The following is a 12,924-nucleotide window of genomic DNA, read 5'->3' on the forward strand; positions in this document are numbered from 1 at the left end:
GTCCACCTAGAAGAAATGTGTATAGGTTGTTTTTACAGCTCTCAAATGTAAAACAGGGTCAAATTTGAACCTGAACAGTAGGTAAGGGTTAATATGTGTAATGTATATGAATAAAACAATTCAGAAGTGTGTATCCACGTTTAGGCCTGAGCAACATTCAAGTTAAACAGTATTGAACAGATCTAAAATTAAGGCATCTGTATCTCACAAGATCTTGCTGTTAAGTCACAAATCAGACACATATTAAAAAAGACACTGTTATTAATAAATAGTGACATGCTGTAGTTATGAGACAGGAAATGATCTGCCTCTATGTTTAGATATTCATACTCTGCAGTGTGAGCATACTTTAATATTTCAAGTCTTTATGACCACAGCTTTCTATCTGAGCCTTTTACACAACAGGCACGTGAGAAGATGACATACCACAAGCCTATTTAAGGTACTGAGAAGTATTTCTGAACTATTCATTTTGTAAGGTAGGTAGGTTGAGAAAAGAGATTTCAACACCTTTCTGAATCCGCTGCCAAACAAAAAGTTACTACGTTTTTTCAGTGGCTGTGATGCTAACAGGAGAAAAGCATGAATTTAAATAATGTTCCTACTAAAGTGGAGGTGATGGGATGGAATCCTCAAACTCTGTCTAACTACATGAAGAGGGTGAGTAGCAAAACAGCAGCTTCACACTATAAAACCTGTACTGCTGTCTGGTGTTATTCTTGTCTACAATCTAATACATTTCTTAAGACTAAATCCGGTAAGTTAAACTCTAAGACTAAGCTACTTGATTATTTTCAGACAGCGATGTAATAACTCTACACACACAGTGAAAGTTAACTTACCATCCTATTATCTTCTCAGCTTAAGTTAACAGGCTGTGACAAAGTGGTAATGAGGGAAGCCATAAGTGGAGCACAGTTCCTGGTAAGTGTGCGCAAACCTTTAAAGGAAATGTACTATTCTGAAATACTGACTTTCTATTTGTTTGTTTGTTTCATTACCATATGTGTAACTCTACACTATCCAGCGAATGAATGAGTATGACCTCCAAGTGTTCCCCAGCCATCATTTTCTGTAAGTTCTTTTTTTTTTCATTGACACCAAAAGCATCAAGAAATGATCAATCAGCCAATATCTCTACATGCATAGTGGTCCATTATGAACATGTATGGGATGTAACTTATACACAGAGCATATCATTTTGCATGAGGCTGCAGCAGGGAGTGATAGTCTTTACCACAATCAACAGTTACAGTGGACTAGTATCTTGGTAATGTTTTGGTCTTGACTTTTGCAGAACAATCACTATGATCCAAAGTGAAGTCTGTAAAGGTGAGAAGAAGAGGAGTCATGGCAACAGGTAAGAAAACAGATTTCACTCTGTAACTCCTACCATTTAATGTGTGACTGTAAATTTAAAAAAAAGTACAATATTCATATTTACTTTTTGTACAGATCAAATGCACAAAAGTATCCAACACAAGGTAAAAAAATACTTGGGTACAACTATGCTGATTTCAAAGTATACAGTCATATTACTTAAGCTCAGTGCTATTAAGTTATTTTATTGTTTATTTTCCTAAACAGCATTCACACAGGAGCAACAGAATTGGGACTCAGATGAGTTTGTAAGTAAAAACAGCAAGTTATTATTATTTTTTGGCCACTTTTACTTGCACAAATGTAAGGGTAAAAGTAATTAATTCAAACTATATTTTAATGTTAATTAATATGTACATATTACAGAAGGAATAGTTTAAAAAACTGCCTTCTCTGATATGTGTTGCTGTCTATGCTATGTTCAGGACAATGACAGCGATGAAAACTATGAGGAAGTGGACCCTGAAGAAAGCGAAAACTACATCCCTGCTGTGACTGAGACACAGTCAGCTGAGGAACAAGACAATGAAGAGTGCTATGAGTGCTTTGATGGTAACTTTGAGCTGCCTTTGTCCCCACACATATTGAAGCCACCTCAGACTTACCAGAATATCACAGATAGTCCTGTGTGTGTGTTTGTGTATGTAGAGCCTGTGCATGATCCTCCGCCTGTTGAACGGACCTCCAAACGTCCAAATCGTGCCCTACCAAGAGTGAAACACTCCCCTCCGGAACCTTTCAGACCACCACCAAGTCACTGTAAATTTACTTACTCGTGACATTTGTGGGCAGAAATACAATGTGCCAAATAAGTCATCCTTATCTAAAATTATTTTGTCGTCCTGAACAGCAGCCAGCCAACCAAGTACGCATATCGACAGGAGCAAGAAGCCTGGACAATCCGGCCAGTTTCCAAAATTAAGTATGAGCTGCTCATTGTGTGTTTGAGGTTGTGGTAAATCATGTTAAAGAGTGTGACAATTTAATACATTTCCATTTCAAACTATCAATCATGTCCACAAGAGGGCAGCGCTGTCAAGGCTCTTGGCTCATTCAGCAGCAAGTTCCGTCCACCGAAGGCCCCTAAGCCTACAGAGCTTTCTAAAATGTAGGTCAACCTGAACAATCAAGGAGCCTAGCAACCTCTTCATTCTGGATAATGCCATTATTTACTTTTTCCAATCCTGCTCCATTTAATCTCTCCCTTCCCAGACCAACTAAGCTCCCTCCAGTTCATCCAGTACCAACACAACCTCCTAAAGTTGGCAGGTCAAAACCAGGACCAAAAAAGGTGAGCTTGAATAGTGTTAACAATACTACTGTAAGCCACAATTTCCTTACCTGACTGTGTACTGTGCAAGTTGGAGAACACATATAATGTTTTTCTGTGCAATTACACACCTTGAGCACTTTCAGAGGGGAAACAGCAGATGGCGATGTTGTAAAAAGAAAACAATAACAGGGACCTTTATGTCTGCTTGAGAACTTGTTCATTAAATTGGCCATATACTATTACTTTTGTGACATTTATTTACCCAACATACCCAGTCATTACAATAGAACAATTAATAGAATGAGTTAGTCAAGTCCTTACTATGACTGCTTTATTATGATGTATCCAGGATTTTGATTGCAGCTGGTATGGAGGACAGGTGACCAGACAACAAGCTGAAGATGCCCTCAGAGACGTGAACAAGGTCCGGTGCTGCCTCTCACATCTCTCACCCTCCTGTATCTGGAGCAGAATAACAAACATGCACATGTATAAACAAACAAGCAGCTGAAATTTTACAGGATTTTCTTGTTGCAATATAATAATAATGTGTGTGCGTTTTTGTGTTCAAGGACGGGGCATTTATGGTGAGAGACAGCTCAAAAGGTTTTGCTGAGCATCCCTACACCCTGATGCTGCTAAAAGAGGACAAGGTTTACAACATTCAGATCCGTAACCAAGGCAACTCCTATTCCCTCGGGACTGGCCTCAAGAACACTGAGGTAAAGTGAAAGTGATGATACCATTAACTGAGATATTAAGATGAGAGGAAGAAGTCAGCGGGTGCAGTCAGAGTAAACTGAAAAGTTCACATCTTGCAACACGCCTCAGGGAATGTTTGATGTTGACTTGTACAGTGTTGCACCATAAGGTCCTTGTCATCTTTTTTGTGTGTTGCTGTACTGTAGAGTTTCCCTGGGGTGGAGGAAATGATTACCCATTACAAATTCAACCCGCTGGTCCTCATTGACGGCACAGACCGGGACTCTGAAACACAGAACCAGAGCTGTCTGCTGCACCCTGCAGGACTCTAAGCAGTACCGACAGCAGGCTCAATGTTGGTGTGTGTGCATTTGTCTCTGTGTTTCTGTATGCAAATTTGTGCACATGCACGAGCGGGCTTGTTCATAAACCTTTTTTAAAAAACACCTGTGCAAATGTCACAATTTTAATTCCTTTTTGGCACTTTGACCTATATTTGCAGATTTTTACATGGGTGGGGGTTTGTAGATTTTATTAAACAATGTTTTTGAGATACGCAGCATTACCTCTGCTCTTCACGCATCAGTTTCAGGTCAAGCTCGCCATGGCTGCTTTGGTGCCTCCTGGACTTTCAGGAATGCCAGCTTGTCAGGGCGGCCAACACAAATGATCAGATCACACAGTCTGCGCTGGGATTGCACTGCATGCAGAAAACAAAATATCCTGTTTTACATCTGCCTCAGGTCAACACAGTCCTGAGATGTCCAAAAGCAATATAATATGAGTTTCCACACCAACAATGATCAGACTGAACAGCAAACAGCCTGAATACTAAATGTAAAAGTATACATTCCTCTTTATTCTATTCATTTCTATTGCTCCTGTTATTTTAAAGTAATATTGGTTTTCGCTGTATAACTGACTAAAGATACCCAATACCAAAAATGATGTTTGTGACCACTGAGTGATGAAACAGCACAGAAAAAATGAAGTGATCGATCACTTGTACTGAGGGTATTTTATTCTGTGTAATTTTTGGTTTAATTGTCTGACTGTACTGTTTAATTGTATAGCTTAAATGTTTTAACCATATAAAGTATTTTATCACTGTTTTGAAAAGTGCTATAAAAAATATTATTATTCCTATCATCATCATCATCATCACCATCATTATTATTATTACTTGTAGCAGCAGCAGTAGTAGTAGTAGTATTAACCCATTGGGAAAATGATTTCCCTTTTCTTAATAAGTCATCATACATGAAACTGACAACATTTTTCTAACGTCAAGGTTTGATTGACATTTGTTAGTGCATGTCTTTTATCATTTCTTGTCAGTACTAAATGGTCAAGTAGGCTCATTTCTTGTAAACTGTCTGCCAAAAAAGTAAACTAAATGGGGACACTTCATCATGTGTCACAGCTCCTTTTTATCCACAAAATAAAAAACAAACTTGGGATATTTTCCTGAATTCAAGGCTTTAAGCTATTAAAGTGAGCACATAGGTGTACTGAGGTAAGACAACACTAAGCAGATTACATCAATTGTTGTTTTCCCATAACTGTCCCCTATGGCAGAGAAGAGGTTGTAATATCATGCTTCTCATCAAATAGCCTGATGGATAACCATGTGTGTGAAATCCTTCAGTTACTCCTATCTGCCCATCAGCAGAGTGCAAACTGACAATCATCATGTGGTACACAGTAACTCTGCACCACTGACATCTTCAAGCAGGGCTAACTTGCATAGCAGTTGGTGTACAATAATCCACTTTTGTCTATCACATAGCAGATCTAGGATAACAGTTACATCATGCGCTTTGCATATTTGCAAATCGATCAAGGTCATCTTACTGGCATAATTGATGCTTACTGACATTTTGGTGGTGTGAAGGTTAGGAGAGGGGGTAAACAGTTACACGTACATGCCAGATGATCCATGCAATTAGACAAGGATTCGAGCTCTTTCAGTATGTTTTCCAGATCAATGCAGTCAGTGGGAGTAGCTTGTTCAGTGCTCTTCTCTGTGTTTTCCATCTTTAAAAGAATGAGAACAAAAACAGGCTATGTCAACTGACATTACATGTCATGAGCAATCCCCCAACATAAACCTCAAATGCAGATGTATACGGCTAAATGTAAACATAAAATAGTCTTAGTCAAATTACACACTTCAGTGAAGGAGATGAATGCCAATCTATAAAAAAAAACACCTGAATCCATTCTCATTTAAAACTGTCTTTATTTATCACATTTAACAAGCTAAACAAGAACAGACCACTTTAGTAACTGCTTAACACACAATATCTGCAGTCCAATTTAAAAACTAATTACAATCATACTGTAGAACTGCAGTCTACATTACTGAATGAAAACGTTTCAATGCAAACAGAAGGCAGATACACCAGTCCAACCTCCTACTTCTCCACAGCAAAAAAAAATGAACATTTCCTTGAAAACAATCAAATGTAATGTAAAACTGCCTTAACAACCCTTTCTCCTCATTCAAAGTGCTTGTGGACTGAAAACAAATGATGACATTGCATTGGAGTGAGTGTTGTAACAGCAGACTCTGGACATTTGTCACTTCGTGGCTTCTGGTCTTTGGTCTCTGGTCTCTCCACTGACAACAACCCTGCACCTGTAATAAGCTTCTTCCAGTGTTTTCATAGAGGCCACCAGCTCGGGGTTGGTCCGCAGTGCCACCATGTCATAAGCCATCCATGTCAGCTGCACTTCAGGTGCACAGAGGGAGGAGGACGAAGGTGAAATTGCAGTTAACAAACATTCATGTTGGATTTTAGCTACTCATAACGGCTCACCAAATCTGAATCCCCATGTAGCTGAAGCTTGTTCGTCTAAAATAACTTCAAATAAAACAGTATCATACCTGACATATTTTCAGTGTCCTCAATCATTCTCTCCAAATCTTTGTTCAGTTCCAACGCGTCGTCGCTGTTGTTCTGCTGAAGCTCAGTTGGTGAAGATGAATCGGCCATCTGAGTTACATTACAAACCGGTATATTGCTCTTATCAGCTGCGGTCAAAGAAAACTTCCCCGCAGACAAAACTAATGTCAGTTAACGCCTGAGAGTCACATCTGACAGCCCAGGTAGACGTTAACTTACGACGCTGTGGTCTCACACCATAGATATATATATATAGCTATGGTCTCACACTAGCTTAAAGTTAGCATGTTTGCTTGATATACAACAACAGCAACATTTTGACTGATATACAGTTTATTAAGAGTGACAACCATGTCTGCGTATGTTACACAGGATGTCAGTTAACATGTTATGGGGATAACAAGCTGTTTTTTATCTAAAAGTGTGTCAAACTTACGATAAAGGAGGCGTTTCTTCACAAATTCAGACGTTTTGAAGAGAAAGAAAGTGCTCAAACTAATTTAAGAAAATGACGCGATGCGCATTCTCGACGTAAAGAGCGATGACGTAGTTGATTTTTTTGACGTATGACTTTTTTTTCAGGGAAATCTTTACACAATAAACGTTTTATATAAACCTGTTGCATCATAACCTGCTACTACCACAGTCTATGGCTACTACCTAGAGGTAAGATACACGACATATAGACAACAATTTAGATTTGTATTATTAAAATGATTATTTATAGGAAAACTTGAGAAATTCTAATAAGATTAGCTTAATGCTATGTGTTAAAGGAAACTAGGTTAAGAGTGAATAATATCAAAATATACAGGTACTGTCACTGCAGTACTGCCATTATCCTATTGTTCCTTCTACCACAATCAGCTTCTCCCACTTTTGTGGTATTTCTACTGCTAAACCTGGTTTAAAAAAGCTGTTAGACTAATGCTCCAATTATCTCTCTATTTATCTATATCTTACACTTGCTAAAGAATGGACCAAGATTTACAGAAAATATTAATATAATGTTTTATTAATTAGTATATATAGATACTAAGTAAAGTATGAAACGTTAGCCAGAGTGCATCACTATCCTCTCTTAAAGTCCTGAGAACGACAATTCTCAGTACTGTAAGGGAGGTTTTTCCATCTTAATGACAACTAAACTGTACGTGATTGCAAGAAAAGCATACAGAAGAAAGACAAATTAAAATGTATAATCTAAAAGGTCAAGCTGTATTATTTCAGTCTGTTAAAATTTGCATCATGATCATTAAAAAATACAGATGACTGAACTAACAGCTTAGAGTGGAAAATTATTTAATTGAGGGTGAACAAAAACCCCTCGAGGAACTGAACTAGCTGACAGAAGGAAAAAAAACAGATAAAAGCAGGAACAGGCTACTCACCTGAGAAAACAACCAATCAAACAAGACTGGGGGCGTTTCCAGGGAGACAGATAAAGCAGGTATGACAGGTGACATCTTGACAGAAAGCAAGGGCAAACAGACAAGAAAGGAGGAGAAAAGAGTAGCTTACAACTTGGAAGCTCAAAGACCCTCATTTGGATCAGCTCACCAACTGCACTGAATACCTGCAACAGACTGAGCAAGACTGAGAGGACTTTCACAGGCGGAAAGAAATTGCTACAAAAATATTTTAACACAAAGAGGAAGGACAACCAAAGACAAAGGTAAAAGTGAGACGAAACCCTGCCTTGACAATGTCATCATTTGAGGCCCAGGGCCAGTCTCCTCCTCGGTGTGGCCCGCAGTTCCCTAGCCTCGGCCAGGAGCCCCCTGAACTCAGCATGTACAGTGACTGTTACTACCCTCCTCCCTCGCTGCCAAGCCCTCAGCGCACCACGCCAACCTCTTACGAACTGAGCGACTACACCACCTCCTCCCCAAACCCCTACCTTTGGTTCAATGGCTCTGGGATCAACACACCACCATACCTGGCTACCACCGGCCCACCTGGGAACCCTGGTCCTCCATTTGTCCCTCAGCACTATGGCATGCAGAGGCCTTACCTGGGTCCTGCTGGTGCTGGAGGTCCAGGAGGGGAGCTGAGCTGGTTCTCCCTACCCTCACAAGAAGACTTGATGAAGCTCGTCAGGCCCCCTTATTCCTACTCCGCTCTCATTGCCATGGCTATCCACGGAGCACCAGACAGGAGATTGACACTGAGTCAGATTTACCAGTACGTCGCTGATAACTTCCCTTTCTACAACAAGAGTAAAGCAGGCTGGCAGAATTCCATCAGACACAACCTGTCACTCAATGACTGCTTCAAAAAAGTACCAAGAGATGAGGACGATCCAGGTAATACTTTGTTTTTGGTTTCTCTCCTACAAGCAAATATTCACAGTATATGATTAATTTCATTTTCATTTTCAGTTTGATTGTTTTGCATATTAAATTGTGTTTTCTGTGTGTGTTGCATACATAAGCTATTTTACCATTTAAAACAGTAAATTCAATCTTTTTATCTTTTATATTACAGGTAAGGGCAACTACTGGACCCTTGACCCCAACTGTGAAAAGATGTTCGACAATGGAAACTTCCGCCGCAAAAGGAAGAGGAAGTCTGACTCCCTCTCCGGTGGCGAAGGTGGTTCTGGGGCCCCTGAGTCAGGTGACAGTGAGAGGGGCAGCCCTAAACACTCTGGCAACCAAGCCCTTAACATCTCTCCCACAGCGGACAGGATTCCCTCCCCTTCATCATCAGGTCCCGCACCTTGTCTGAGCAGCTTCTTATCAGAAATGTCTGGGGTGACCGCAGGAGCAGCTAATGAGGTAGGAGGTGATGGGTTAAACCGGCCGCTGCCGATCAACCTTCCTATAGATGGGCCGCATAGGCACACGCAGCCTGGAAGCTTTAGTAGCTACTCTCCTAACTCAGCGGGCCCAGAGTGGGTACCACAAGTGCCAGCTCCCAGCGTTCTCTCCTCTTCACCCACCCAGTCCTCCCTAGCATACACCAGCCCCATCCTCAGCCAGTACAGCGGGTCCAGTGGGCATTTCTATCCTCCACTGGGCTCGACAGGAATCATCTATCATCGTGAGGGCACAGAGGTTTAATAAGACATTAAGAAGGGAAAATGGTTCATCCTGGTGGTTCGACAAGACTCTTTTGAAAATTTTACCTGTCTGATGACTTTTGTGTTAGAGAGCTTCTGTTGTTGTTGTGAAATGCAATACACACACAAATACACACAAAGTATGTTTGCGCTGACTGAGACAGTTGAGATCACTATAGCGTGTGACAGCAGAGTAAAAAGGCTTTGATTCCCACAGGAACAGCTGAGTCAGCAGCAAAGGGCCGCGAGTGTCACCTCCTGAAACCGCAGCCGGCCTCACTATCAGATCCACAGTCAGCTTTTATTCTAACCAGAACAAGTCTCTATCAGATCTGACTCATTATTAACAGATCCCAGATCTGATCTGCTGACATCAGGCCATTCCACACTGGTATCTGTGATTCTTTGATGGTATCACCCATGCAATGCTCAGTGAGCACATTTATAGAGTAGTTAAATTACACCATTGTCTACAAAGTGTGTTGGTGCTGCCTTTATAGAAGAGACAAAAGGTTTAAGGCAGACTTTCTGTTATGTTTTTTTCTGTTTTGTTTTATTTTTTGTAGTACTAAAACTAAATTGTCGGATGAACTTGTCTGAAACATGTTGTACTTTGTAAATATTTGTATGTGTTGTGTAATGTTAGACATTTATATTGTTGGTTTATTGATTCTCAATGTAATGTATATGTTGTGTTTTTGATATGAATAAAAGGTTTAAGAGTCCTTCAGTTTCACTTGTCATTTTATTATTTTTTATGAATCGTAATGAATGATTACTACTTAGGAGCTCTTGGCTATACCCTCCCCCACAACCCCCCTTCAAAATAGAGAAAGAGGAAAGCAGATAATAAGCACACACAGACAGAAAACAGTCCTGTCAGGAAAGCGATGACCAGTAGAGTCAAACCTGCATGTCGATGAAACCTGATCTTTGTGTGATGGTTAGTGATGGATAGTTAACTGCTTCTCCTAAACGGTGAAAATCCACATTCCCATGCTTATCCCTCTTCCTTACTCTAAACATTGACATCCCTTTCTGTCACACATCTATACACAGATGCTGCTGACTTGATGCAAGCAGCTTTATCGGGGGAGAGGGACCAACTGTAAAAAGCTGTAAAGATGCTGAAGCGTGAAATAACGGCTAAATAAACAGACACTCAGCACAGTTCACAACCTGTTGGTTCATAATTGCCCCTCAAGCAAAATGTAAGGGTGAGTGTCACCACTGTTTACCACCATTTTTAGCTAGGCACCATCAAAACTGATAAACAAGAACATTCTGTACAAGCAATCAAGTCAAGTTAAAGTTTAAAGCTTTATCATAAGATGAACAGAGAAGTAACTTTTGCTCGCCTGTGCCATTCATAAAAAAGTACTTAAAGATGTTTTTAAATGAATATGTAGAACACACAAGACGAGAAGTTAATGTAATAATGAAGGTTATAAACTGATCTAAAGTAAAATAAAATAAAGAAATATAAAGAAACAAAACTTGACAGAAATGCTCATTTATTTAGTCAGATGTCCAACAGTAATACACATTTGTACAATAAGATGCACTGCAGTAACAAGAAACTGTATTAGTTGATATATAGTTGATTCTGATGTGTGATATTAACAGTGAAGTGGTGATATGTCAAATCTGTTTTGATACACACTTTTCCATACTAGAGAGTATACAACATTTCATATTCCAACACATTTAATTATTTACACATCACAGTCCATGCTTCCACTGTCATACTATACATTCAGGCTTTATTTAATTATCAACTAAATTAACCAATGTTGTTTTACACTGATTAATTTGAAAACTAAAATACATACAAGTTAACTTGTACTGGTAATATTCCGTTCTTGTCTTTTCTCTAGGCATCCTGCTGATATGGTTTTTTTTAAGTAAATAAACCCTTTGATCAGTGTGAGCCTTAAGCCTTTATTTACCCTGAAACAGAGGCAGCATGACATTAATTTACACTAAACACAAACAGTCAGAAAGCAAGAAAGCAAGAAAGAAAGAAAGAAAGAAAGAAAGAAAGAACATAAGACACCCAGATCAAGTGGAATTTAACATCTTGGCACAATTGACAAAGTGTATTAGTGGTTTGCGGGTTAGGGGGTCAGCCTGTCAAAATTTGCATAACTGATTTCTGAGTGATGAGGTTGCATTTAGATAGATCATCAAGTCCTGCTTTGTTACTTTTGTCAGACTTACAAGCATATCTGATTTACCTATGTGTAGAGTCCTGCCCCATACTTTGCTATAAACCTCACTTCATCAGTCATGATTTAGAAAGAATTATGGCTGTGCCAAATATGACTGCGCAATATGCAAATAGAATATCTTCTCCTGCAGATATTAGTCTGACAGAGTGGATCAGCAGCATTAGTTAAAAAAGGAGAGAGAGAGGGAGAGAGAGAGAGAGAAGGAAAGAAGTGGGAGAAAAAGACAAAAGAGTAGTAAATATAAGAAGTATCACTATCCCAACATGTCGCACCTACATCATACATTGTTTTGCTTTTGAATAGTTTGTGCAGCCAATTAGTTCTTTTGGGGGTTTTTCTCCATATCTTGTTCAAACTTCACTGGCAGGTGAAAGATTTTGCATCAAGAATAGGATTTCCCTTGTCTATCTATTTAACATGAGCTCTTCTCAAGTGTATCTGCCAACAGAAACATCATGGGGCTTTTGTCTCAGAGACTTCATTAACAGCAGACATCTCCTGCTGTCTTATTCAGACAGTTTCGAATTGATGCAAATTTGTAACTGTTAATCATGCCATGGATGGGGATAACAAGGTCAGGGGGAGAATGTCGTGTTCTAGATGGAGCTTTCCAGATAAGAAACGGTAAAACCTGAGGGATTTACCTTTACCGACTCCCTGAAACCAAAGTCAATTTGCTTTTATTGAAACTCATAACACAATACACACTTCGATGTTTTGGAACTTCCCTCCTCTGTTTGTTTTTTGTATTTGTACTGAATATATTATTTATTTGGACAGCTAGCTCATCCACGGATTTTACACTTGTCTAACTTGATAAAGCATTCTGTTATTATATTTTCTCCCTCCTGGCATTTCTTCTTCTCTGCTTTTATCTTTTTCCCACTCAAATATATAAAAAACATCATCAACTGTTTGATTTTCTGCTACCTGTGATTACTGGAGCACAAGCTAGTCTGCATATGTTGTGGAAAACACAAGTTTCTCTATGAGTCAGGGATACCCTGCACAGCATCCATCAATCACATGTACTGTAGCTATGGACCTTCCTTCCCTGAGGCAGTAGAATTATTGCTCAAGACTGATACGATTAAAATCTATAAATCCTCATCTCCACCTGCCGCCTGGCTCGTGGCAGTCTTCCACACACCTGTCGAACTAACGGAACGCGCCCACACACATGCACACACATATCGTTTGTGTGTGCGTGTGTGTACGCGTCTCTGCAGTAGAAGATACAAGACTGTGGTGTTTATATTATAAACTCAGACAGAGAACGATTATACCTGAGCTGCTGTGCATGAGGGATTTGTGTTTACTGTATAAGGAGAGTCCTGATTATAGCGGTGTTCAAAATGATTTCAT

At 39.6% G+C, this 12,924-nt stretch overlaps 2 protein-coding genes and 1 long non-coding RNA gene across 3 annotated transcripts; 2 read left to right on the top strand and 1 right to left on the bottom strand.

Annotated features, from left to right (window-relative positions):
- The first annotated feature begins 2,259 nt into the window (after positions 1-2,259).
- Positions 2,260-3,042, top strand: LOC128363501 (uncharacterized). Its single transcript, XR_008321670.1, has 4 exons — positions 2,260-2,302; positions 2,404-2,488; positions 2,593-2,671; positions 3,003-3,042. It is a non-coding gene; the product is annotated as an uncharacterized LOC128363501 (long non-coding RNA).
- A 2,814-nt stretch (positions 3,043-5,856) lies between these two features.
- On the bottom strand, positions 5,857-6,709 carry syce3 (synaptonemal complex central element protein 3). The gene is given in 4 exon segments (XM_053323539.1): positions 5,857-5,943; positions 5,945-6,090; positions 6,246-6,354; positions 6,701-6,709. Coding segments are annotated over 3 exon segments (342 nt in total). The 5' UTR covers positions 6,701-6,709.
- Positions 6,710-7,969: 1,260 nt separating this feature from the next.
- foxi3b (forkhead box I3b) lies at positions 7,970-9,329 on the top strand. Its single transcript, XM_053324075.1, has 2 exons — positions 7,970-8,570; positions 8,752-9,329. Exons 1-2 carry the CDS (start codon positions 7,970-7,972, stop codon positions 9,327-9,329), a joined length of 1,179 nt encoding a protein of 392 aa, XP_053180050.1.
- Positions 9,330-12,924: the final 3,595 nt, after the last annotated feature.

This window comes from Scomber japonicus, chromosome 8 (genome assembly GCF_027409825.1).
Source record: "Scomber japonicus isolate fScoJap1 chromosome 8, fScoJap1.pri, whole genome shotgun sequence".
NCBI lineage: Eukaryota > Metazoa > Chordata > Actinopteri > Scombriformes > Scombridae > Scomber > Scomber japonicus.

Bases quoted from the DNA above. Each gene is read 5' to 3' on its own strand.
- foxi3b (XM_053324075.1), top strand. From the start codon at position 7,970: ATGTCATCATTTGAGGCCCAGGGCCAGTCTCCTCCTCGGTGTGGCCCG. The intron at 8,571-8,751 runs GTAATACTTTGT...TTTATATTACAG, and splicing joins AAGAGATGAGGACGATCCAG to GTAAGGGCAACTACTGGACC.